Source organism: Crocodylus siamensis, chromosome 4, assembly GCF_052110815.1.
Source record: "Crocodylus siamensis isolate JL-2025a chromosome 4, ASM5211081v1, whole genome shotgun sequence".
Lineage (NCBI taxonomy): Eukaryota > Metazoa > Chordata > Crocodylia > Crocodylidae > Crocodylus > Crocodylus siamensis.
In genome coordinates, this window is record NC_143398.1 from 153,619,219 (window position 1) to 153,642,927 (window position 23,709).

The 23,709-nt window shown below is 46.5% G+C and overlaps 1 protein-coding gene across 7 annotated transcripts in view; it reads left to right on the top strand.

Annotated features, from left to right (window-relative positions):
- The window catches only part of SCN4A (sodium voltage-gated channel alpha subunit 4), a 168,533-nt gene that overhangs the window by 60,394 nt on the left and 84,430 nt on the right, over positions 1–23,709 (top strand). For all 7 annotated transcript variants that reach the window (XM_090044268.1, XM_090044267.1, XM_090044271.1 and 4 more), the window contains 7 exons: positions 590–679; positions 1,693–1,821; positions 2,671–2,762; positions 8,473–8,757; positions 12,034–12,097; positions 15,888–16,029; positions 17,396–17,608. In XM_090044268.1, the coding sequence (XP_089900394.1) occupies positions 590–679; positions 1,693–1,821; positions 2,671–2,762; positions 8,473–8,757; positions 12,034–12,097; positions 15,888–16,029; positions 17,396–17,608 (1,015 nt within the window). The remainder of the gene's footprint in view (positions 1–589; positions 680–1,692; positions 1,822–2,670; positions 2,763–8,472; positions 8,758–12,033; positions 12,098–15,887; positions 16,030–17,395; positions 17,609–23,709) is intronic.

Here is a 23,709-nt window from a genome sequence, read left to right on the forward strand (position 1 = left end):
ATCTCTGCTCCAAGACCTGTAGCTGTTGTTGAATTGGAGCACATCTCTGAGAGGTTCATGAGAGGGATGTTTTCAGTGGCCCACTGGGACAGCATCCAGTGTCCTCTGGAGAAAACTTGAAGCAGTGGTAGGCAAAGAGGTCTGGGTAGGGTAAGCTGAGTCCGTCCTACAAAGCCTGTGGAGACAGAGGTGAGGGGAAGCTACCAGAGGGGCAGGAAAATGGGGCCAAGGGAAAATCTTTACAAAAAACCTTTTTGCAGAGCCAGTGGCTAAAACTAAGCAGCAGTGGATCTGAGAGAAGGGCCGTGGCATGCCAGGAGGGGCTGGGACATGGGGAACCTGGCTCTGAGTACAGCTGCAGGCAGAAAGTGTTTAATGTTGGTGATATATTTTTAAGCTCTCCCAGGCCAGGCTGTCTTCCAAGTGGAAAGTCACGAGCCAAGCGTCAGTTCTGGGAAGCTGGCTGTAGGAGAGGGGGGAGGGAAACTTATTCTTGCCCTTGAGCCCTGCCTCTGCAAAGGCTTGCGTATCACTTGGGGTGATGAACTTTGTGACAGACCTGGAGAACTTGTCCTTGACCTGGATTTAAATTATTCAGTATGTTCATCATGATCACCATTTTAACCAACTGTGTGTTTATGACGATGAACGACCCCCCGCCGTGGTCCAAGAATGTGGAGTAAGTTCCTTTCCTCCTGTTGCTCCTCTTCCCTACGGTGCTAGAGCTCCCCAGTTTGCCAGAAGGCAGCTACCTATACAGCTGTGACCTGTTGTTGAGGAGGCGCTTTGGGAAATGGACACTTTTTTCAGAGAATGAAGTGTATAGTTTTGCAGATGCTTGAGCTAATCTGTCACTGTGTTCAGTGGAAACTCATGATTAGCCTCTGCTGTCATAACAAAGGGGGCATCTCTGAATAGCTGCCCACCATGCTAAAAAAGCTGCTTAGCTGCAGAACAGGCGTGGCCCATGCTCTTGTGCCAATGGGCCTAACCCAAGCAAGCCTATTTTGCTAGGGGTGGGTGCTTGCAAGTTCAACACTCACAATTCAGAGCCAGATTTCCACCAGCTCTCCCCCTTGAGAGGGCCCTGAGTCATCAAACAGGTGGTTGAGAGAGGAAGTACCCAGTGTTCTTCAGAAGTAGAGCCTGATGCAACAAGATGCTTATGTGCCTATTTTATCTCCTATTTAGTGCTTAAGTTTCAATGGTTTCAATGGGAATTGATTTTAAAACACATGCCTTTTTTGATCTGATCCATTGTGTTCATACCAGGGATGTGAGGAGCCAAGGCTCAAAACACACCAGCACTGCTAGCTTTTCTGAAGAGCACAGCTCTGCTTATGCAACTAAACAGGGGCTGGAGTTTGCAGTGTCTGTGATGTCAGCTATTCCTATGGCCAGTTTTTCTCAAAGACTTAGCACCTCACGTGCACTCAGTGCACTGAGAGCATTTGAAAATCCAACTAGTGCTGAAATCAGCACCAGCATTTAGTGGTTCACCTACATAAAGGCTCCCAATTCTGTACTTGTGGCAGCTCTGGTAAATAAATGACAAGTCTTCCCATTTCCAAGCTGCTATATGGGTCTTTAGACTTCAGCATTTATAGAATGTTGTTGCAAGCTTCTTGTCTTGGATACCTTTCCTCTGAGCTACTCATGTTTTCTATATTAAGTCACTGCTCCTCATTTCAGATACACCTTCACTGGAATATATACCTTTGAGTCCATGATAAAGATCCTAGCAAGAGGGTTTTGCATTGACAGTTTTACATTCCTGCGAGATCCGTGGAACTGGCTGGATTTCAGTGTCATTGTTATGGCGTAAGTATCCTCAGGAAGGATGAGAAGTTCTGCTAATCATCTGATAACATTTGTGATGTCACCACAAGGAAGTGACTTGGAAGGAACCCCTAAAAAATGGCCAGAGCTAGTAGTCTCCATTGGGGACTTGCCTGTGTCCCAGCATTAACGGCCATTATTAATGGCCAGTCATTCCAGCCCTGGCACAGCAGCACTACTACAAATCCAAAATGTTGACAAAGAGATCTTAGATTTGCATTGGTGGAGTTAATCTCAGTGCCACAGAGGGTTATACTTCCCTGGTGCCTCTTGTGGTATTTCTGGTGCACACCTGAGTTTTGCACCAGTTGCTGGCCATCTGTTGCCAGGACTGGGGCAGGCCTTCTTGAGTCATTATGCCTTGTCCCTCACATGCAGGGCTGGTTTATGGCTTCCATTTATCCAGATAGAATCTCGTTTTGCTGTTCTCTTCCCATACGTTTAATCTCAGTCCAAGGGATCCTTTAATATTACGTCTCATGTCTGTCCAGTACTTGCAAGTCCCCACTGTTTAATACCATCTGTGAGCATGGTTAATATGATGGATGCTCCTTCTGCCACCTTGGCAGTGACAGTGTTGAATCAAACCACTCCTCACCCTGATTCTTGCATTATCCCATTAGTCCATATTTTCCACCCTGATCCATTGCCATTCACCATCACCCTTTAATTAAGGTCCCTCAGGCAGCATTTGCTTCTAAGCTGAGTCAGGTTTGTCTGGACAGAGTCACTGACAACAGCAGATTCAAGTGCTGAGGAGATGCCCCCTTGACTCCCATCACAGCAGTGTCACAATGTCTAATGTTCCGTCCTCTCTCCGCTCTCCTATAGTTATACCACAGAGTTTGTGGATTTGGGAAATATCTCTGCTTTAAGAACGTTCCGTGTCCTCCGTGCACTGAAAACGATTACGGTAATTCCAGGTAAGTAAAAGAGTATTTTACTTTCCAAATAATTTATTTTTATGTCTATGGGTTAAGTTTTAACTTGACAAACAAGGGGATTTTCAGACCTTTGCCCTACCCACCAGGAGGTCATTTAAAGTAAACCCATAAAGTGAGTGTAAAATAATGCAGCTCTGACATGAAACATTTTTTATCCCCTTTACAACTGTAATCACTAGCGTAACTAACTACACAAGATGCTGGGTGGTGGGGAAAAAAAACAGCCCTCTTGGAAATGAAGGTCTCTTCCTTGGTGGCAGGATTAAATGTTGGAGTATCACTATGAGCCGGTTCTGTTTTAAGCCCTTGCTTGTAACTTTACAACAACAAAAAATCCTGTTAAGCTGAACTTTTCCATATTTCATAGGCTAGCAACAAAGATTCAAAAAGCCTGAGCCTGAATTGATTCAATCTTTGCAGATTAGTCTAACTTGGCTAAGCTGAACTGGTTTGTTACCATACAGACATCCCCTCTGGACTGAGGAAATGCAGGCACATGCCTGCAGTGGCTCAGGCTAGAAGCGGGGGCGGGGGGCGGGGTGCTAGAGCAACCCTCCCTTCTCTTCCACAGTGCTGATTAGGGACGCTCTGATTAGGGAGGGGTTCCCCTTACTGCTCCACTGACCAGCAACAGAGCCAGCAGGGAGTTACACAGCATTTACTTGCACAGCAGAAAGTTACACACCATTTATCAGCCCATCAGCAAAACAAAAGCCTTTCTCATTAATTTAAGCTCTTCTTAAACAACTTTTTCCAAGGAAGGAATGGAGGGACCTTACCAGCTACCTGTTGATTAGCTCCAAAAAGCCCTAAGTGGACACTGTCCTGTGTGCCTTTGTCCTGTCTGCCTTACACAGACACCTCTTAGCATTAACTAGCATACCATATTCTGGCTAATCTGTGCTGTGGTAGAGAGGAGGGAGGGATCCCTGCTTGAGCAGCGAGTGGTGAAGGAGGGATGAGGCAGGGGGAAGCCAGGCAGACCCTTCTGTGCCTGCAAATCTCTTCCAGAGCTCCAGCCAAGGAGCAAAGGGAAAGAGGAAGCTCTGCTGTGGAGCTTGAAGCCCTGCCAAGGGCTGCAAAGCATCTGGGATACTAAGGGACTCTGGTTTAAGTTAAACCAAGAAGGGGTCTGGGACAGACATTGCATAAACCAGTTTGACCCAAATCAGTTAAGTCTGATCCTACATTCAACCAGATTTATCTCAAACCAGTTTCAGCCATTTTCAACCTGGTTTATGTCCACTGAATGTCTGTTCTCTTACAGGTTTAAACCAGTTTCTGATCATTTAAACTGGTGTATGTGTAATGTCTGTCCCTAGCCATAGTGATTTTTTTTTGGTGCCAGTTTCAAGGAAAATGCATTCAGGTTTTTCACTGTATTTTCCATTCAAAGAAAAAAAATTGAGCCTTTGATACTTCCTTTGAGTCTTTGGAAGTGTCTTTGTCTCCCCTACTCTTTAACTATGGGACAGGGCTTTTATAGGGTGCTCTGTGGCTGTGCTGTGTGAGAGGGAGACCAGAGTATTCCACCTCAGATCACCTTCCCTATTTGCTGTGCCTGCCTCATATATTTCTTCTAGCTGCCAAAATTGTAACATCCATAAATCATAACTCAAGTCTCCCACAAAAAGCCTTGTGATTAGCTTTAAAAGCATGGGATTTTTTTAAAAGTTAATACAGTAGGGGTCATATTATTTGTCCTTAGCTTTTGAGACTTTAAGATTCACAATGGAAAGCTTTTCTCCACCGCCACAAGTGCTAAAAATTTACTGTTTTAAAAAAATAAGGGCTGTGATTCTCACATAATCACAGGAATCAAGGAGCTGGTGTTTTCTTGAAAAAGAAGTATTGTTGGCTTCCTGATATTAGTTGATGCTGTTTCTTTTTAAAGCCATTCCCTAGTGTAGATTAATTTCAACTGACAAATAACCTGTTTAAATTAGTTGTGTGTCCTCACTGATATGTTATTAGATGACTGGATGGCCAAAGAGGTCACTTTGGATACCTGAATAAGTGACCAGACTTTCAAAAGAGTGCAGCACATGGGATGCATATTGGATGCTGAGCCCCTTTGTAAATCTGGCCTCAATTATCTGTGCTGAACAAGTGAAAAATCTGACCTCTAGAGTCAGAGCAGCGAGCAGTGGGTTCTGGTTTCTGCTCTGGGGTCATTTCTGGTCCTTTATCTGATGACTGTCAAATGCAAAATCTACAAACAGCCCAGGGAGCAGAACTCTCCATTCCCAGTCGAGTGCCACTCAGCTACAGTCAGCCTCCCTCTCCCCCGTTCTTTCTCCTTCTGGATTCACAACTCTTGTGTTCTTGGCTCACAATGACCCAGCTCCCACAGGACAGTGGAAGCTGCCCCTACCTTGACTTATTAGTTCTTGGATCGCTCTCCTGGGAGATGGGGGATGTGAGCTTGAATTGCAGAGGACCTAGAACTCTGGTCTCTCCCTTCCTGGGCCAGTTGGCTATGCTGTTATAGAGCAAGTGGGCTCTTCCTCCATGGCTGCTTTTGTACAGCATTCAGCAATGTTGCTGTGTGAACTCCAGATATGTCTACCTGACACAGCACCTGTAGGGACTTTAGCTGAGAGCTTAGCTTTTGCCTGAACTTGAGCACTTCAGTACATATCCAGAAGCCCAAGGTTAGATACCTACGGATCTTTGCTGTCTAGAATATAAACACTGAATGAATCTAGAGGCCTTATGAGTGATGTGCCCCTCCCCCCCCCCCCCGAGCAGGTTATTACGAGCTGCCTATTACAACTTACCTATATTCTATGCAAGTCTGATCTAGGTATCTAGTAGGTGGCTAGACTGGGTGTGACCCTAAGTCCTTTTGCCTCAGTAATTGAACTGAGTGAGAGCATACAGGAAGGCACAGGCTAGAAGTAGGATGTCATGCCTGTTCTCACGTGTATTCAACAGACCGGTTGCTGACAAAATACTGGCAAACTATAATGCACTAGTGTGGGTGTACTTCAAAGGGATGTTAGCTGAGCTCTGTACAAAAGGCTTTGTGAGCAACTAGGGCTTATCTGTACAGGGAAATTCACCAGAATAGTCCTCGTAGGATAAGGGATTCTGAAACAGCACCCTCTCCATTCATGCTATTCTGGACTATGTAGTGCACTTACAAAGCATAGTCATAATCCTGGAACACAATCATTATTACTCCTAATTAGATAGGCCACTCAGGTTATTCCACTACAGTGGGTGTGTCTACACATAGTTTCATAGTTTGTAGGGTCGGAAGGGACCTGAGCAGATCATCAAGTCCAACCCCCTGCCATGGCAGGAAAGAGTACTGGGGTCAAACAACCCCAGCAAGGTATACATCCAGCCTCCTCTTAAAGACCCCCAGGGTAGGAGTCAGCACCACTTCTCTTGGTGAAGTTGGTTCCAGATACTAGCTGCCCTGACTGTGAAATAGCGCCTCCTGATGTCTAGTCTGAATCTACCCTCTGCCAGTTTGTGACCGTTATTTCTAGTTGCTCCTGGCATTGCTTGGGGGAACAGGGACTCCCCCATTGCCTGCTGGTCCCCTCTGACTAGTGTGTAAACGGCCACTAGATCCCCCCTCAGCCTTCTCTTGTGGAGGCTGAACAGGTTCACATCCCGTAGCCTCTCCTCGTAGGGCCTGCCCTGCTGCCCCCTGACCATGCAAGTGGCCCTCCTCTGGACCCTCTCCATGTTGTCCACATCCCTCCTGAAGTGCGGTGCCCAGAACTGGACACAGTACTCCAGCTGCGGCCTGACCAGTGTTGCATAGAGAGAGAGTATCACCTTCTTGGACCTGCTTGAGATGCATCTGTGGCTGCATGACAAGGTGCTGTTGGCCTTCTTGACTGCATCCCCACACTGCCGGCCCATGTTCATCTTGGCATCAATGATGACTCCAAGATCCTTTTCCGCCCCTGCACTGATGAGAAGGGAGTTCTCCAACCTGTAGGTATGGTGCTGGTTCTTCCTCCCTAAGTGCAGCACCTTCCACTGTCAGTGTTGAATCCCATCCTGTTCCCATCCGCCCACCCCTGTAACCTGTCCAGGTTGAATTGTAGCCTATTCCTTGCTTCTAGCGTGCCCACATCCCCCCGACATCTTAGTGTCATCAGCAAACTTGAACAGGGTGCACATTTGCTGCACAGTAATTTAGGTAATTTAGGTTAACCAAAAATTACCGCAGAGTACAGGTGTGCATCTACAAATGCACACATGTACTGTGCAGTAACTATGGTGATTTACACCCAGTTACTTACTGCGCACTAATACACGTGTAGATGCCTTACTGCGCAGTAACACTGTGTGTGTGGACTCGCTTGGGAGTAACTTTAGTCCCAAATCAGGCCACACACAGCATTAGAAAGGGGGTGGCCACTTGACTGCACATGTAGACACTGTCATAAAAGGGGCTGGCCACCCATCTGCACATGTAGACACTGGCCCTAAAAATGCTTACTGCACAGTAACGGATAAGAACAGATTGACTTTTATTAGTAGATGTTTTGGATCTGAGCCTTCAAGAGGCCGACAGCTACTCTGGTCAGTTTCCCTAGGCAGGCAAATACTTAGACAACTGGAGATGTGCCTGAACAAGTGGAAAAACTGGCATGATGTCTAGGAGGGAAAAAATGTGTATTTGGACAAGAAAGGGCGCCAAACAAAGGCTGGATCAAATCACTTATGCACTCAAAGGGTGCATTGAAACCCAGATCTGAACGTTAAGACTTGGGCCCCTCACTAATAGGGACATCCTATCAGGAAACAAATAACTTCACATCAAAGGAATTGGCAGGATATATTCAATGACCTACTCCCACTCTACTAGTGGCAGAAAGCTATTGTTAATTTAGATAGAAAGGTGAGATACAAACCTAGCACTTGATGCAAACTACTGCTTCTGTCATCTCTTACCAGTAGGCATTGAGGCTTCTCCATGTCAAAAAAAACTCAGACCAGCCAGGTCTCCAAAATAGGTCTCGCAAGAACGATGAGACACTCCTTTGTGTCCTGCAATAGATGAAGCTCTTTTGCCTTAGGACCCAAGTTCAGTTTCTTTCTGATGGGTCAGCAAAAGGACCCAAGTTCAGTTTCTTTCTGATGGGTCAGCAAAGAATTATACCAGTTGCAGCAACACAGAACTCTGTCCCCTTCCTCTGAACCAAAAGAGGATTATATTGGCAAATTACAAATGAAGGACAAACCTAAAATAAATGGAGCTAGAAAGAGCCAGGATAAAAAAGACTCTGATTCTCTGACAAGGATTAGTACCCACCTAGGGAAACTTCTATATATAGTATCCATCAAAGTGTGTTAATTTTTAATAAATCTTTTAGGTTGTCTGGCAATCATGTACTGTCTGTGAACAAAGGGTGATTCAACTGAGAGGCAGGAGACATCAGTATGTGGGAGTAATCTCTGCTTCAGTGTGCAGACTGATCCCTACTAGGGTTTGGAACAAATTTGCATACAATAGCATTGCATCATTGACCAGCTGCATTTTTTCTATGGAGTGTTCTTGCCTTGCACTGAAAAACCAGGCTGTGTTGGCAATAGGGTGCTGGGCTGAGTAAGTGGGTCTGGCCCTACTGATAGATCTATGAGCTCAATAGGTGCATTAGCACATGGTGAATGATTACCAAATGAATAGCTGTCCCACTACTAATGTCTTCCTCATCAGGACTGAAGACCATTGTTGGAGCCTTGATGCAGTCCGTGAAGAAGCTCTCCGATGTCATGATACTCACAGTCTTCTGTCTCAGTGTGTTTGCACTTATTGGTCTTCAGTTGTTCATGGGGAACCTTCGGCACAAATGTGTCAGGTGGCCACCCCCTTTCAATGAGACTATGCAAGAAGACATCTTTGGAATGGACAATGACACCTTTGTGAATGCAACACTCTATGGCAACCTGACTGGATCTGGTAACAATACCTTCGACTATGATGCTTATATGAACGATGAAGGTAAATGTTCACACTCCTTTCCTCTTTTGCTCAAATGTGCTAAAATAAACAGTATTATTAACTTCCTACAACCCTCCAGAGCCTACCATGATCAGCTGTCACTGAAACCTGTCCATTACTCAGGAAGAGAGTCTGGGGTGTAGTAGTAGTTCCATCAGGACAAGGGAGTTTATTCCTAGGTAACGCATGAACCCAAATGATCATGATTTGAACTTTAATTTACCCTACTCTTCCTGTCTTTCCACCCAAGCATATATCCAAGGGGTTCTGTTGCCCTGCAGTTTATCTAGGTGTCAAGATACCACTAGTGTCAATATACCACAAGGGTACCTCTTCACAGGAAGAGGGATGATGTGGTCAGCTAGGAGTCTGGGGAAACGTGTGGACTGGAAGTGCAATTCAGAACTCACAAATGATGATTTTTGTCAAAAAACAGACATATTTTGAGAAAAACCAAAATCCTCTGTCCGAGCTGAAGGACAGCATCCCTGCATTCCAGTGAGCTGTGCATAGACTCTGACACTGCTGCTTTATAATGTGCAGCCACGTTTATTCAGGAAGCAGAGCTGCTGCTCATTAAGACCTCAGGTCTCTTGTTTTGCCTACCAAGTAACCCTACAGCAGGATAAGCCCTGAATGAAGTATGTCTCATCTTTGTTCAGAGTACTGAGCAGAACTCAGTAAAAGGTTGTGTTACATGTTGACTGAGCTGCTTTATTCCAAGCGGCTCTGAAATGAACTACAGGAAGGCTCCATACTAAAGGAGTAAAAGCCAGTATACAGGAGCCAGCATGGATCTATGCAAACAGGGGCTATCCGTTCTGGTCATTCATTCAGGTTAACAGCTGCTTGGACCAGACTGATGTGCGGTGGGCTGAAATTCCATAAGTGGGACAAACTTTCAATGTACTTCTGTTGCTTAAGCAGAAGCCCAGTGGCAGGAAAGTAATCATAGTTTGGGCCTCACAGAGCAGACTCCAAATAGACCCCTTCAAATATAGTTATTAAGAGGGCAAATTGGGTAACACCCCAAGTGGGATAACAATGGCTGCTTTGTGCTTCTGCTGTAGCAGGTGCCTTAGGGTGCTGATCCCCACCTGTCAAAAGGGACTTACCCTGCCGGACAGGTTCTCTATTTCAGTAAACAAATACCATCTCTGATGCATCTCAGCAGCTGCCGTTAGTCTCCTCTGGGTGGGGTCACTGGCAGAATTAGAGAGGGACGAGCATTATGCTCTTCCGGTCTTTGCCCTTTGTCAAAGGGCATGAGGGTTACATCTTCAATTGTCAGGGAACTGGTCAGGGTAGAAGTGGCAGAAAAAGGGCTTTGGCAATTAGGTGATAATAGAAGTGAGAGCTTGGCTTTCCCATGCTTTGTAGAGACTTAACGAATGCTGCGGTTCACTTATACTTGGGCTCTTGAAAATGTCTATTGGGCCTAATGTATATCACAGCGGCTGTATATCTCAGGGAGCATGGAACTGTGCACATACCACATGCACCCACATCCACTGATGCACTCCAGAGCTGAAAGATCACTGGCAGGGTTGCCTCAGGCTTGTTCCCAGCACACAAATGCACTAGCCTGGAGCAGCCTCACTGGCAAACTTCTGAGTTTGGAGCATATCCATAGACTTCGGAAGGCAGGGCATAAGTAGGGTATGTTAAGCCCTTTGATATATGGCAGGGGTCTTCAACCTTTTTTTAAGGAGTGTGCCCCCTCTGGGTACACTTCTGGCAGAGTAGTGGGGGAAGGGAGGGAGTGACAGCCAGACACAGAGCAGCTGGGGGTGCAGCGTGGGGTGGTGGATGACAGTGGCAGCTTCCCTTCTCCCTCCCAGCATCCAGCCAGCCAGGCAATGCTGATGTGACCCGCAGAGGCCACTGTCTTCACCTTTCTCCCTCCCCCAGTGGCTCTGCTCCTGGGAGGTGGCGGCACGGGATGGTGGGTGGTGGTGCTCTGTCTCTGCCTGCCCGTGCATACCCTCTAGCCCCTTTTCAAGGACTCCCAGGGGTATGTGTACCCCTGGTTGACAACCCTTGATCTATGGTATAGACAAAGCTTTTAATTTTGGTTTACAAGAACCTTTTGCTGAAAGAGATTGTCCTTATGTATTTGCATCAAGAAACACACAAACCACTTTGGCTATCTCTAAAATGCTTTGTGTGTTTAGGATTCATGTGTTTTAAATGGTGAAACAAAACCACAAATCCTATGGAACTTAGGAAGTAACGTTACATTTATACCATACTAAGGCCACTTAAAATGCAAGTGTTTCATTAAACTCCTTAACTCATGCTAAATGTCCTCTGACACTGCATCCAGATGTGCAGACATGTGTGGTTTGTGGCGCTGCAAACCTCTTTGTGGCACCACAAACCACATGCCTGGAATGTTAAAATGTGCCCAGTGCTGCATATTTACAATGCGGGAGTAAATTTTGCTATTGGGAAATTCTAGTAGCAAAAAAAAACTTGGCAAAAAAAGCACAGCACATGTAAGAGGTGTGTGTGCTGGCAAACACAGAGGCTTGATCCTCCTAAGAGGCACTCTGGCTGCTGATCAGAGTGCCTAAACTCCTTTAGTTATCCCCCCTCTCCTCTAGCACACCAGGAGCTAGGAGGAGTGGGGAAAGGGCAGTTTCCCTGAAGTGAGGCAGTTTGCCCCACACCAAAGTGCGCATGCAGGGTTGTGCAGTGCAACAAAAAGCACTTTGCCACTGCAAGTGCATGACCCCGCATGTGGTGATGTGCCTCAAGTGTCTCAAAGTTATGCCTCTTCAGGTGAGGGTTAATTCTGGTCCATGCTACCTAGCTTGTATTAGGGTAACTTCAGTCTGTTCCACAGAGATAAAATATGTAATGTTTAGTCATCCAGCATCCCACGATGCACTGCTCTGAGCCACCCCTCTCCCCATGAGTGGGAATAGAGCTCAAGTGTCTTAGCTCCTAGCAATGCTCCTGCTTGCCAGCCCTCTAGTGGCAAATCAAAGCTGTACAGACAAGAAACATTAACCTTTAACCTGTGACCCTGTGACTTGCTCACAGCACATTCCAACTTTAACAGCACTTAGACCAAACTAAATCTGCGGAATATTAAGTGTAACACGTAAATTCACCCAAAGTTCATTATGAATAGCAAACCCAGACAGTAATAGGTGCAATGAAGAGTTTGTGCATGATGTAAAGGCTAGAGTATGGTGCGGTTAGTGTTTGAACAACTGTGTACAAATTGCCCTACAACTTTCATGTCCTGGTCTTTTCCTAATTTCAAAGGGAATTTCTACTTCCTGGAGGGAGCGCTTGATGCCCTGCTCTGTGGGAATAGCAGCGATGCTGGGTGAGTAAAGTTCTGCCTAAACCTGGGGTTCCTTGGGAAGGCAATAAAAATCAGCCTCAGTCTATGGAGCTACTTCCTACCTTAGAAAAAAAAAAAGTAATGCCATCCAGACCAGTCATCAATAAATGATTGCTGTGAGTTTGAGGGGGTGGGGAGAGGGGTCCTGGACATGAACATTCATTTTACCTTGAACATTCATTGCATCTTTGATTGCAGCTGGTCATTAATTTTCTGATTAAATTATTTGAAAGCAGACCTTTTCCTGGGAATATACTAGTTTCAATGTGTTTCAGAAAAGTTTCCATGATGGAATTTCTAGTCAAAACCAAAGAGATAGAGAGGAATGGGATGTGGCTGGATTGGGTTCAAATCCCTACACCAAATAATATACAATGCATGTGAAATGGAATGGCTCCAACAGGAGATAATGATAGACACCCATCCAGGAACAGCCAGTAGCTTGCTGGTTGGGGATTAACTTGTGGGTATTCTTGAGGTTCAAGTCCTTAGTCTGAATCAGACAGAGCAGGGTCTTTCACACTCAGGGCATGTCTACACATGCATTTAAATGTGCATTAGGCTATTTTAATGCGCATTAAGGTGTCACAAAAGAAAAACCATGTACTTTCACTAATGAGCATTAAAATAGGCGAATGTGCCTTTTTCTAGTACCTCACAATGGAGGGCATTTGTACACGTGTGTGCGCTGCATTGCTGGGTGCTTTTAAAAAGTGCCCAGTGCTGCAGCGCATGCATTTGTAAAATAATAAATAATGCATGAGTTCTGACAAAATGGCAGCAGTACACTATTGAACTAAAACATATCAAAGGTGTCTTAGTTCCAAAGCGTACCACTGCCATTTCCTTAGCGCTGACGCACATTTCACCATTTATATAAATGCATGTGACGCAGTGCTGGACATGTCAGCTCGCGTGCTCAGCACACACTGGATTTCCAGCGTGTTGGAGCAGATGTGGGTGTGTGTATAAATGCCCAGAGGTACTAAACGTAACACGCATTAACAAAAGTGCATTAATGAATGAGTAGATGCACCCTCAGTGTCCTAACCACCAGTCTGTTAGCTAATCTTTTTCCTGCCCAGCCCTAATTTAGGCACAAACCTTTTGGGAATGAAGAGTTCTTTCTTTTGGTAGAAGTTCAAACCCTTCAGTGTTGAAGGATATACAGGCAGATCCTTCTGGGTATCAGCCTCCCTCAGGCTAGTTACTCTCTCAGTGAAATGGGGAAATTACTTCCCCTTTGGGGAAGAAAGGGCATCCAACATGGTTGTACATTCTGGGGAAGTTCTGCAGGGAGTGCCGGGTGGCTGATCCCTGAGGAGTCATTTGGGCTGATTCTCCTCCTGAATCTTTAGTGCTACAGGGCAACGAGCAGGGTTCTGCTTCTCCTGCTTGCTATCCGATATATCATAGGGCAGTTCAGAAAATAACCACTCAGATAGGGTGGGGGAAAGGTATTTTGGCCTCCTATTGCCTTTTAATTAGGGAGGTAAGTGAAATCCAGATGCCAGATAGTTATACTGGTGTAGTCTCTCCTTGATGCTCAGCCTTGAGCCTTTCCAGCACACAGCTGGTGTCTTGGGTTGAGACTGGCACACCCCTGTCTTTCTTGGGACTTCAGTCAGGTATATATCCTGGCAAAACCATGCAAGCTGTGCATGTGTGCTCTACCCACCATAGCCCAGCAGCCCCAGTTGTGTCAAGTTGCTTCTTAGCTCCTTAGCACAGTCCTGAAACAGCCCAGATGAATCACCTGTCCCTGTGGCAAGCACCGAAGTTTCCAATGCTGGATGCCTATGTTTAGGGTCTGTAGATATATTTAGAGACCTAAGTGATGGCCTGCTTTTCATATTCTTTTGAAAATGTGGCCACTTATCACTTATTCAGGTGCCTTAAAAAAACTGAGAAAATTGAGCCCCTTTAGGGCATCTCAGGTTGGACACCCAAGTTCTGAGGCATCAGTGGTCATTAGTCATTTTGAAAATTCTTACCAGAAATCCTTTTTTTTTCAGGTATTTAAGCAAGGGGCTATGTTGTCAAAAATGCTATTCCCCCAGTAGTTCTCATCATAGTCAGTGAAAAGAGCTGGGGGTTCAACTGTGGCACCTAAGAACCTAATCATGGACTAGCACCTTGTTGTGGCTAGACAAATACACCTATACATGTGCTCTGGGGTGGGGGCATTTTAATTAGAGCAGATATCAGGAGCAGCTCTAATTAAAATGCTTGCAGCATCTCATGTATTCAGTGTCCCGCATTTCAAAATGGTGGTGGGGGTGCTTTAACTAAAGCTCGTTCAACAAGTTTTAGTTAACATGCCCCTACCACCATTTTGAAACACGGGAATGCTGAATACAGAAGATACTGCAGCACGCTGGAGCATTCTGATTATAATGCTCCAGAAGACTTGATTTAATCTGAGTCTAATCAAAATGTGTCAGAGCAAATATAAAAGTACCCTATATCAGGGCAAAACTGAATAGCAGCCTTGTCCTCAGACAGAATGCAGTCAAATAAAAAGACAGTAGACAGACAGAGAAGTACAGGAAAATGGAAAGCAATAAGACAACAGAACTGGTCAGGATGATAGCTCTGTAGACAAGAGGCTGATTGCCACCATGTTTTTCATAGGCCTCACAGCAGTAGAGACAACTAAGGAGGGATTTTGCAGGGAATAATGAAGCAACTTTGTGTATGTTTGTGGGGAAGTCCTTTCAACTCTGATGAGTATAACAGGTGAACACTGCCAGTAGAGAATGGCCTTATGGCTATATCAGAGTTGGGAGCTGACATTTTTACAGTGAACAAGAGAGATACAGGATGGTAGCTGCTTGTGAAACCTACCTAATAGGGCTGTGCGAAATTTCACCAGCCATTTCATTTCGACACTGTTTTGATTCATTTTGAGGTTGAAAAAGCAAAATTGAAATGAAACAAAGGCTATCGAAATAGTCTCAAAACAAAACGAGGCAAGTCGAAAGTTTTTGACTGTAGCACTGGGGATGGGAAGTCAGTCCAGCTGGGTTGACTTCCCACCCCCTGTGCTAGATTGTGTTGGGGTGGGATGCAGCCCAGCTGGGCTGCCTCCACCCGGCACAATCTAGTGACCCCGGTGCCGGCACGATCTAGTGTTGGGGATGGGAAGTCAGCCCAGATGGGCTGACTCCCCATCCACGAGAAAACTTGAAATAGCATCAGAATAGCCTATCTGTTTCAATGGAATGGAACAGCTGAATGGAACGCTGTTCTCTGGAACTGTTGAAACTTTAGGCAAAACAGACAGCACCTAAAGAGGTCCTGGATCGCTAAACGTAGACACATAATGTTGCTAGTCCACCAAGCTGTAAGATTTGGGGCATGCGTGTGTGTGTGAGGAAGGAAACCTTGTTTCCTAATGGTTTGACATCAGCATGCTCCTTGGTCCTTGTATGCACCTCAGTATCAGGCCTATGCATCTCATAAGACTGGAGTGAAAACAAGGTCTTCACAATTTAAACGCATGCTAGCTTCTCTGTATCATGTGAGCCATCAGGTTCTCACTACAGTATTGAATGAGAATCTAGTTCAGATTTGGTTTGCTTCTTGTTTTGAATCACCCCCAAGCTGGCCTCTTTGTTTCAGTGAAGGCTTGAAGCTGAAATGGAGCCTCACCTCTCCAGTGTCTTAACATAAAGTTATATTTACTTTAACCCCAGTGTGCCCTTCCTGGGAAAGGTACGGGGCAGCAGCATGCATTCAAGTATCTTCCCTTCTGTTCTCCTTCTGGCAGGAAGTGCCCTGAAGGCTATGAATGTATGAAAGCAGGAAGGAACCCAAACTACGGCTACACTAGTTATGACACATTTAGTTGGGCTTTCCTTGCTCTCTTCCGCCTCATGACTCAGGATTACTGGGAGAACCTCTTCCAGCTGGTAAGCTGTTTCTTTCTTTTTACTGTGCCTTCCCTTTAGCAGAGGGAATTGTCTGCATTAACTGGCACATGCCCCTCCAGATGTGTTGTGGGGGCTTCAAGTTGATGTTCACTGTGTGCGTATGTATGAATTTTACTTCCTTGCATGATGTCTTCCCTTTGCATGCAGTGGTGAAATTTTTATTTCACTCATGGTCTAGAAGATCAGAAAAATGTCCGTAACCACTAGGTCTAAAGCATGCGAGAGTCTGTCCTTTTGCTTACAGGAATGCATGCAATATCATGCAGGTGGAAGCGACCACCCATTCCCCACTCTGGCCAATGCAATGCTGTGTAATTGTATATGGATGTGAGCCAGATACAACTGGTGCACATGCTGCAGTTGACAGCAATGATAATCACAACCTACAAAATAAATCACATGATGGCATCTAGGACTAGAAATTAGTCCTATGGTTGCAAAGACTGATTGGAGCTGTGGGAAGAAACTGGTAGGAGTAGCAGGTTCCTTATCTTCTCTGTTAAAGCAACCGCAAGAGGGCAACATCCCACAGGTAGGTATAGCCCATACATAGGGATCTATCCTATTTGTGATATCGAGTTTTTCATGGAAACTATGAAAAAAAGCCTATTTCCACAAACCCCATGAAAATACCAATATCCATGATTTTGGCATGGAATCACTAGGAAAAAAGGTTACTTAAATGAAAATGCTGGCTCCCCAAGGCTGCTGGAGCCCAGCCTTGCAGCCCACCATGGTGCAGGGAGAAACCACTGGCCTGAAGGGAAGCAGCAAAGATGGCAGCCACCCCCCATCCTTCGCTGCTGATTGGCCAAGAAGGCTACCCATCATGTGGCCCCACCCCCTCTACCAATCAGCAGCGAGAGTACGACAAATATATTAAACCTCTTGTTTGTAGCCAGACCCCATGGTTGAGACCTCCATAGCTCAGAAGTATTTAGATCTGGAATTCAGCTCATTCTAATGACAGGAGTCTGCTATGAAATACAGATCAAAGTGCTGATTCACTGACCCTCCAGAGTGTGGCTATCTGCAATATTTATTTCAAGACCATGCTCATGGATTTAATACTTTAATTATGGTGGAAGAACCATGCAGTCCACTGCTGCCTATACTGGAGCAGAATCCCTGCAGATTCTGCTGGCTGAGGCATAATCCACTTCTGTGGACTGCAATAGGAGACATTGATGGTGAGAGCTGATCAGTAGCCTAGCTTTTCACTGCATAGCATGGATATGCATGACTCTCCTCCCAGCCCTTCTCTGGGAAGGGGCACTTAGGCGACACAGCAATTTGAAAATAAATAGTTCCTTCCGTAATGGTAACATGCCTCTTCTTTTTGTAGACTCTACGTGCAGCTGGGAAAACTTACATGATCTTCTTTGTTCTGATTATATTCCTCGGTTCCTTCTACCTCATCAACCTGATCCTGGCTGTGGTAGCCATGGCATATGCAGAGCAAAATGATGCTACTGCACTGGAAATACAGCAGAAGGAGGAGGAGTATCAGAAGCTCCTGGAACAGCTGAAAAAGCATCAGGAGGAACAAGCAAAAATGGTTAGTCAACTGCTTGGATACTATGGGCATTGTCAACCTAAGAGGATGGGGTGGAAAGGGGGAAGCAGAGGGAAGGAATCTGGGTCAGGACCTTGCACAGTCTGACTCACAGGCTGCAACACTGTCCTCTGCATCTTGCACAAAAATTCCAATGGTCGTATTTTATTTTGCACATCCCTCTTTTGAAACAACTGAAATTGTGGCAACCTGAACCAGGATTGGAGCATGTACAGTTCCACACAAAGGCAACAATGCTACTTTTGGATTGGTAGCACTGCTTTGTTTCCCAGTCAGAAGCTATGTAGCTTGTAGGCCTGTGTGAAGTGGCTAGTATTTGATTTGGATTTGGATTTGGCCAATTTGGGGGACAGTGATTCGATTTGGTGATTTGAATTTGGGGGGAGGGCCAGGAGAGCTGACAGGGTTCCCCCCTATGGTCCCCTCCACCCTCCCCCAGTACCCACTTCCCTGCCCCTAGTACTTACCAGCTCGGAGTGGCTGCAGCTCCCAGCCACTGGGGACTGCCTGAATCATCAAAGCTCTCTGAATCTTTGGCAAAGATTCAGAGAGCTTTGAATCGATTCAGACCTTTAAATTGCTCCCTGGATACAATTCGAATTCAGAGATTCGGCCACTGAATCGGACTGAATCTCCTCCGAATTGAATCACCACCCAAAGCTTCTTGTGGCCCTAGTAAGTGGCTGAGTGGGGAGTCTCACGGGAACCAGCAGGTTCTGTCCTCCATGCACTTCCTTGCTTTTAGCGTGACCTTCTAGCTCTAAAGGTTCTTGTGGCCTGGTCTAGACCAACCAACTGATCCAACCCCTATTGTTATTTCTATTTGCATTCTTTTAATTATTTCTGTTAGTAAAGGTTGTGTCTAAGGGCATGGCCCCTTTGAACAAGCATAATTGTGCAACCAGGAGTTGTTTCAGTTCTCTGGCTGAACTGAAAATCTGAGACAAGAATTAATGTAAGGGAACCATCTAGCTACAGCTCCAGAGGTGTGGATTCAAGCCCTCCTCTTCTTTTCTCTTCCCTTCCATTGTCACCCCTCTCCCCTGCCCCTTCTGCAGCTGCCATTCCAACCCTCTTGCTGTCACTCTGACGCAGTACTTTCCTCTGTGCCCATTAACCTCTTCCTCCCGTCCTCCATGTCTCCCTTCCCCTACAATTCTTAACTTGTCTCTTGCCCTCCTTTTCCCCTTTCTTTCCATATTCATTCTTCACTGTGTCCTAAGAGTGCTCTGTCTAGCCCCGTAAACCACACCGTGGACATAATTTTGGTCATAGCTACTGCCTCACTATAAACAGCAGCAGACTCATTTCCACCTGCTATATTGTACATCTGTGGTACACAATCTCCAGCCCAAGGGCCAGATCCAGCTTGTGGAGCCATGTTATCAAGTCTGTAGGGCCTCCTTGTAGGTCTGGAAACGTGGCAGTGAGGGAATGGTGGCAATTAACACTGCCACACTCCCCGGCCACTAAATTTCCAAGCACTGCAGACCACTTGACCAGTCCCAGCCAGGCTGATCCCACATGCTTTATTGGCCTGCACTATACTTCCACCCTATGGGGCTTAAAGGCTGGGCACCCACATTCTACAATATGGAAATGGTGGCCACCTTGCCAGCTCTGGCAGTACTGAAAGATGGCAGCCATATGAAATAAAGGGAAACCAATCAACTTATGGCCTTTCATTCATGTTATCACGCGATGCATTTAACCCCTCTCTGCCCCCCGTTTTATCTGGATGCTTATCACTAGCGTTTTTCAAGAGTTGGCAATACTACGAAAGCACGAATACCACCGCAAGGCCCAGGCATGTAGAGGGATCTCTCCTTTCTCCTTCTTTGGACAACTGATGTTTTTAGAATTACAGTACTAGTGGCTCTGAGTCATGAGTTAGCAATTTCTTGCACCATTTGAGCAGTGACAGCTCTTGCTTACCAAAGTAGAAAAAGCTTCAAAGAATTATATCTTGTTAGTAAGACAGGGCCTTCATTTCCCGAAACCACGTGGAGCAGCTTAATTGAGCTACATTTTGCAAGTGTCCACCTTCCCCAGCCTCCCCAAACATACGTACATACATGCACATTCTTGGTGTTGTAAATAGTTTGCATTAACATTTGCTACAGCTGCTGTGAGTCTCTGGAGCTGCCTGATTTATATCTGCTTGCTCCTTTTTGGTCCCACCATGTTATTTTAGCCTCTTTCCGGTCCTCATAATTCTCTCCTAAACAGAGTGAGCCTGTAAAAATGTGGGCAAAAGCTTCTCTAGTGTCTGACATTCCTGCCTAGCTGATGTCTGCTCAAGGGCCTTGTCATTTTTAACATCCTCTAATCAATCAGCATTTTGGCTGTTGCTGGCAGCTTCCGGATTCTTTCTTTTGATGCACCCCTACAGACATAATTTTTGTTTGGGCAAATGATCAACTTCCTCATTTATACAGACAGATGCAAAATAGCAATTTAATATCACCTCCTGCCTCTAATTTTCATCATTTGGAACAGGAATTCTGTTGTCAGCCCATCTCCAGGTAAGGCATCTACTTGGAAATGGTTTACTTTCACTCAGAGCCCTTTGTGTTTGACCGTCTTAATTCTCTAGAGGGATAGTCCCAAGTTGCAAAGTTGTTTATATCTCAAGTGCCCCGGTTCTCAGAATATTCCAGTCTGAGGGATGGGGTGGACAGTGTAGCACAGGGTGGGCAATTATTTAGGTTGGTGGGCCACTTGATGAGTTTTGGTGAGCTGTCAAGGCCCGCACACTACGGCTGTGCGAGGCGTCAGACAGAGCTTCGGATCCGGAGAAGCTTCGGACGCTTCAGGGTCTGAAGCATAACGTCCAGGTCAAAGCACTGCCTTGTTCAGCTTCCCGAAGTGGTTCAGAGCTTCCGAAGCACTTCAGAGCTGCCTCAGAGATCCAGCCATAGGGTATAATGGGGAAACAATAAAATATCTATAACTTCGTTGTTTTTTGTCTGATTTGGATGCATTTTTCAGGGATGGTAGACTCTACAGAGAGCATGAAGCCTGCCAAGTTTCAATAAGATCAGTGTAGGGGTTTGGGGGGAACTGCACCCCAAATTCTTTAAAGCAAAACTCCTGTCACATCTATGTGTTAAACTGCAGGGGTGGTAGCTCTTACTGAGGCCACAAAGCCTGGCAAGTTTCAAGAAGATCAGAGCAGGGGTTTGGGGGGGAACTGCCCCTCAAGCTGCGGACAAGCAGAACTCGTGCCATGGGTGACTCTGTGTGTTAAGGTACAGCGGGGTGACAGCTGCAGGGATGGTGGCCCCTGCTGAGGCCATGACGCCTGCCAGTTGTGGAGGAGATCAGTGCAGGGGGAGTCTGGGGCTCTGCACCCCTAGCTGCTGACAGGGAAAACTCGTGCCATGGATGCTTGTGGGACTGACTGTTTCTGTCTTGGGGCAGAGAGCAGGGGCCAAGATAGTACCATTGGTGGGCATGGGATAGCAGTGTGGCCCAGGCTGCTCCAGGTATGCAGAGCTCAGCCCCATTCAGAGGTCCACAGGGGCAGCTGTGGGCTATAGTGGATTCAATTAATTAGCAGGTTGGATTCAACCTGCAGCCCATATTTTGCCCATCCCTGCTGTAGCAGGATGTTATCATGCTACCATATCTAGTCCACTGTGCAACATTAACCAATGAAACCTTCCAAACCACCCTAATGAGGTGCCATTTCTCATTACCTCCTTCATATGGATGGGAAAAGGAAGATACAGAAATATTAAGCTGAAGTTTTTAAAGCGGTCTGAGGGTGTCAGGCACATCAATGCTACAGCCATTCAATGAGAATCAGGTACTTAAAACTCATTAGGTAATTTTTTAAAATATCAGTGCAGGCAGGTATTTACAGTCTTTGTTCCAGACTGTACTCAGGATCCCATTAAAATACATTGTCTTCTATCAAGCACAACCCACTGGTCAGAATGGGGTTGACATCTTCTCTGCTGATCAAGAGAGGTACAAGTTTATTAGAGCTCTTACTTACAAAGCCTCTCTTCCTAGCAAATATGAGTCTGTATAGCTTTCACTGAAGTCCATGATAAATATGAATGAATAATGTTGCAGCGCTGGTGTTATCGGGAAGGCTTTGGCTTCCATGACCACAGCCCGCTCTTTGGAGAGAGAGGCAGCGAGCTGCTGGGAAGAGATGGCCTCCACCTCTCTCCCCTGGGGAGGAGGCTCTTCTCAGCCAGGCTGGCTGACCTGCTCCACCGGGCTTTAAACTAAGCCCGCTGGGGGATGGGGGGATTACTGCCCCTGCTGGCCCGCCGAACGGCCCTTGCAAAGCCAGTGGGCCAAGGCACTTAAGGGGGCACTTAAGGGAGCCCACCCCTGCACCAGCCCTGGCACAATCTGTGGGCAAGGCAAGAGCCCCCAAGGGCACACTTGCCTGCCTGTACACTAATGCCAGGAGCCTGGGCAACAAGCAGGATGAGCTCGTCCTCCTGCTCAGTGCAAAGAAATATGATGTCACTGGGATAACGGAGACCTGGTGGGACTCCACCCATGACTGGACCACGGGTATAGAGGGCTATACCCTATACAGGAGGGATCGTGTTGACAAAAGGGGCGGGGGTGTAGCTCTCTATGTGAAGGAAAGCTACATGTCCCTGCAAGCTGATGTTGGCGACCGGCATGGACAGCTAGAGACCCTCTGGGTAAAAATTCGTGGGGAATTCGGCACAGGGGACACAATGGTGGGAGTCTACTACAGACCTCCCACTCAAAGTCCCGAGCTTGACCAGGAGTTCGCCCGGGACCTGACTGAGGCCGCTTGCTCCAGGACCTTGGTTATCATGGGTGACTTCAATTACCCGGACATCTCATGGGAAGATCACTCAGCTAAATCTGAGCGGGCGCAAAGCTTTCTCTTGTGCGTGGATGACCTCTACCTGACTCAAGAAGTCTATGGGCCGACGAGAGGCAAAGCACTGCTTGACCTGGTACTGGCTATGGGGAACGACCTAATCGGCAACCTAGTGATTGATGGGAAGTTGGGTGACAGTGACCACGAGCTGATCACCTTCACCATCTGCCGTAAAGCTGGCAAGTCAGTCAGCAACACAGAAGTCCTTGACTTCAGAAAAGCCGACTTTGACAAGCTCAAGAGGCTAGTCGGTCAGGCCCTCAGGGACCATGACCCCAGGGAGATGGGAGTTCAAGAAGAGTGGTTGCTTCTCAAGGAAGCGATCCTCAGTGCACAAGCTAAATCTATTCCAACACGGAGGAAAGGCAGCAAGAAGGCACAGCAGCCCCGCTGGCTCTCCAGAGACCTAGCGGACCTCCTGCGGCTAAAAAGGAAAGCCTACAAAGGATGGAGGACGGGATTCACCTCCAAGGAGGATTACTCCGCGCTGGTCCGGTCCTGCAGGGAGCAAACCAGGAAAGCCAAGGCTGCAACTGAACTCCAACTAGCTTCAGGCATCAAGGACAACAAAAATTCCTTTTTCAGATATGTGGGGAGCCGGAGGAAAAGCAAGGGCAATGTTGGACCCCTGCTAAACCAGATGGGACAACTGACGCCCAGGAAAAAGCCAACCTATTAAATAGGTACTTTGCGTCAGTCTTTCATCAGTCACACGGGACACCCATGCCTGCTATGGGACAGAGAAATCTGGGTGAGGGGAATCCCCTACCCTCCATCAATGCTGACCTCGTGAAGGAACACCTTGAGAAGCTGGATACCTTCAAGTCAGCTGGCCCTGACAACCTGCACCCCAGGGTACTCAAGGAGCTGGCGAGCGTCATAGCCCAGCCCCTGGCACGGATCTTTGAAAACTCCTGGCGCTCTGGTGTAGTGCCCGAAGACTGGAAGAAGGCCAATGTGGTGCCGATCTTCAAGAAAGGGAGGAGAGTGGATCTGGCTAACTACAGGCCCATTAGCCTGACTTCTATCCTGGGGAAGATCTTAGAAAAGTTTATTAAGGAGGCCATCCTTGATGGACTGGCCCAGGCTAACATCCTAAGGGATAGCCAGCAGGGGTTTGTTGCGGGTAGGTCTTGTTTGACCAATCTCATTTCCTTCTATGACCAGGTGACCTATCACCTGGATGAGGGAGAAGAGA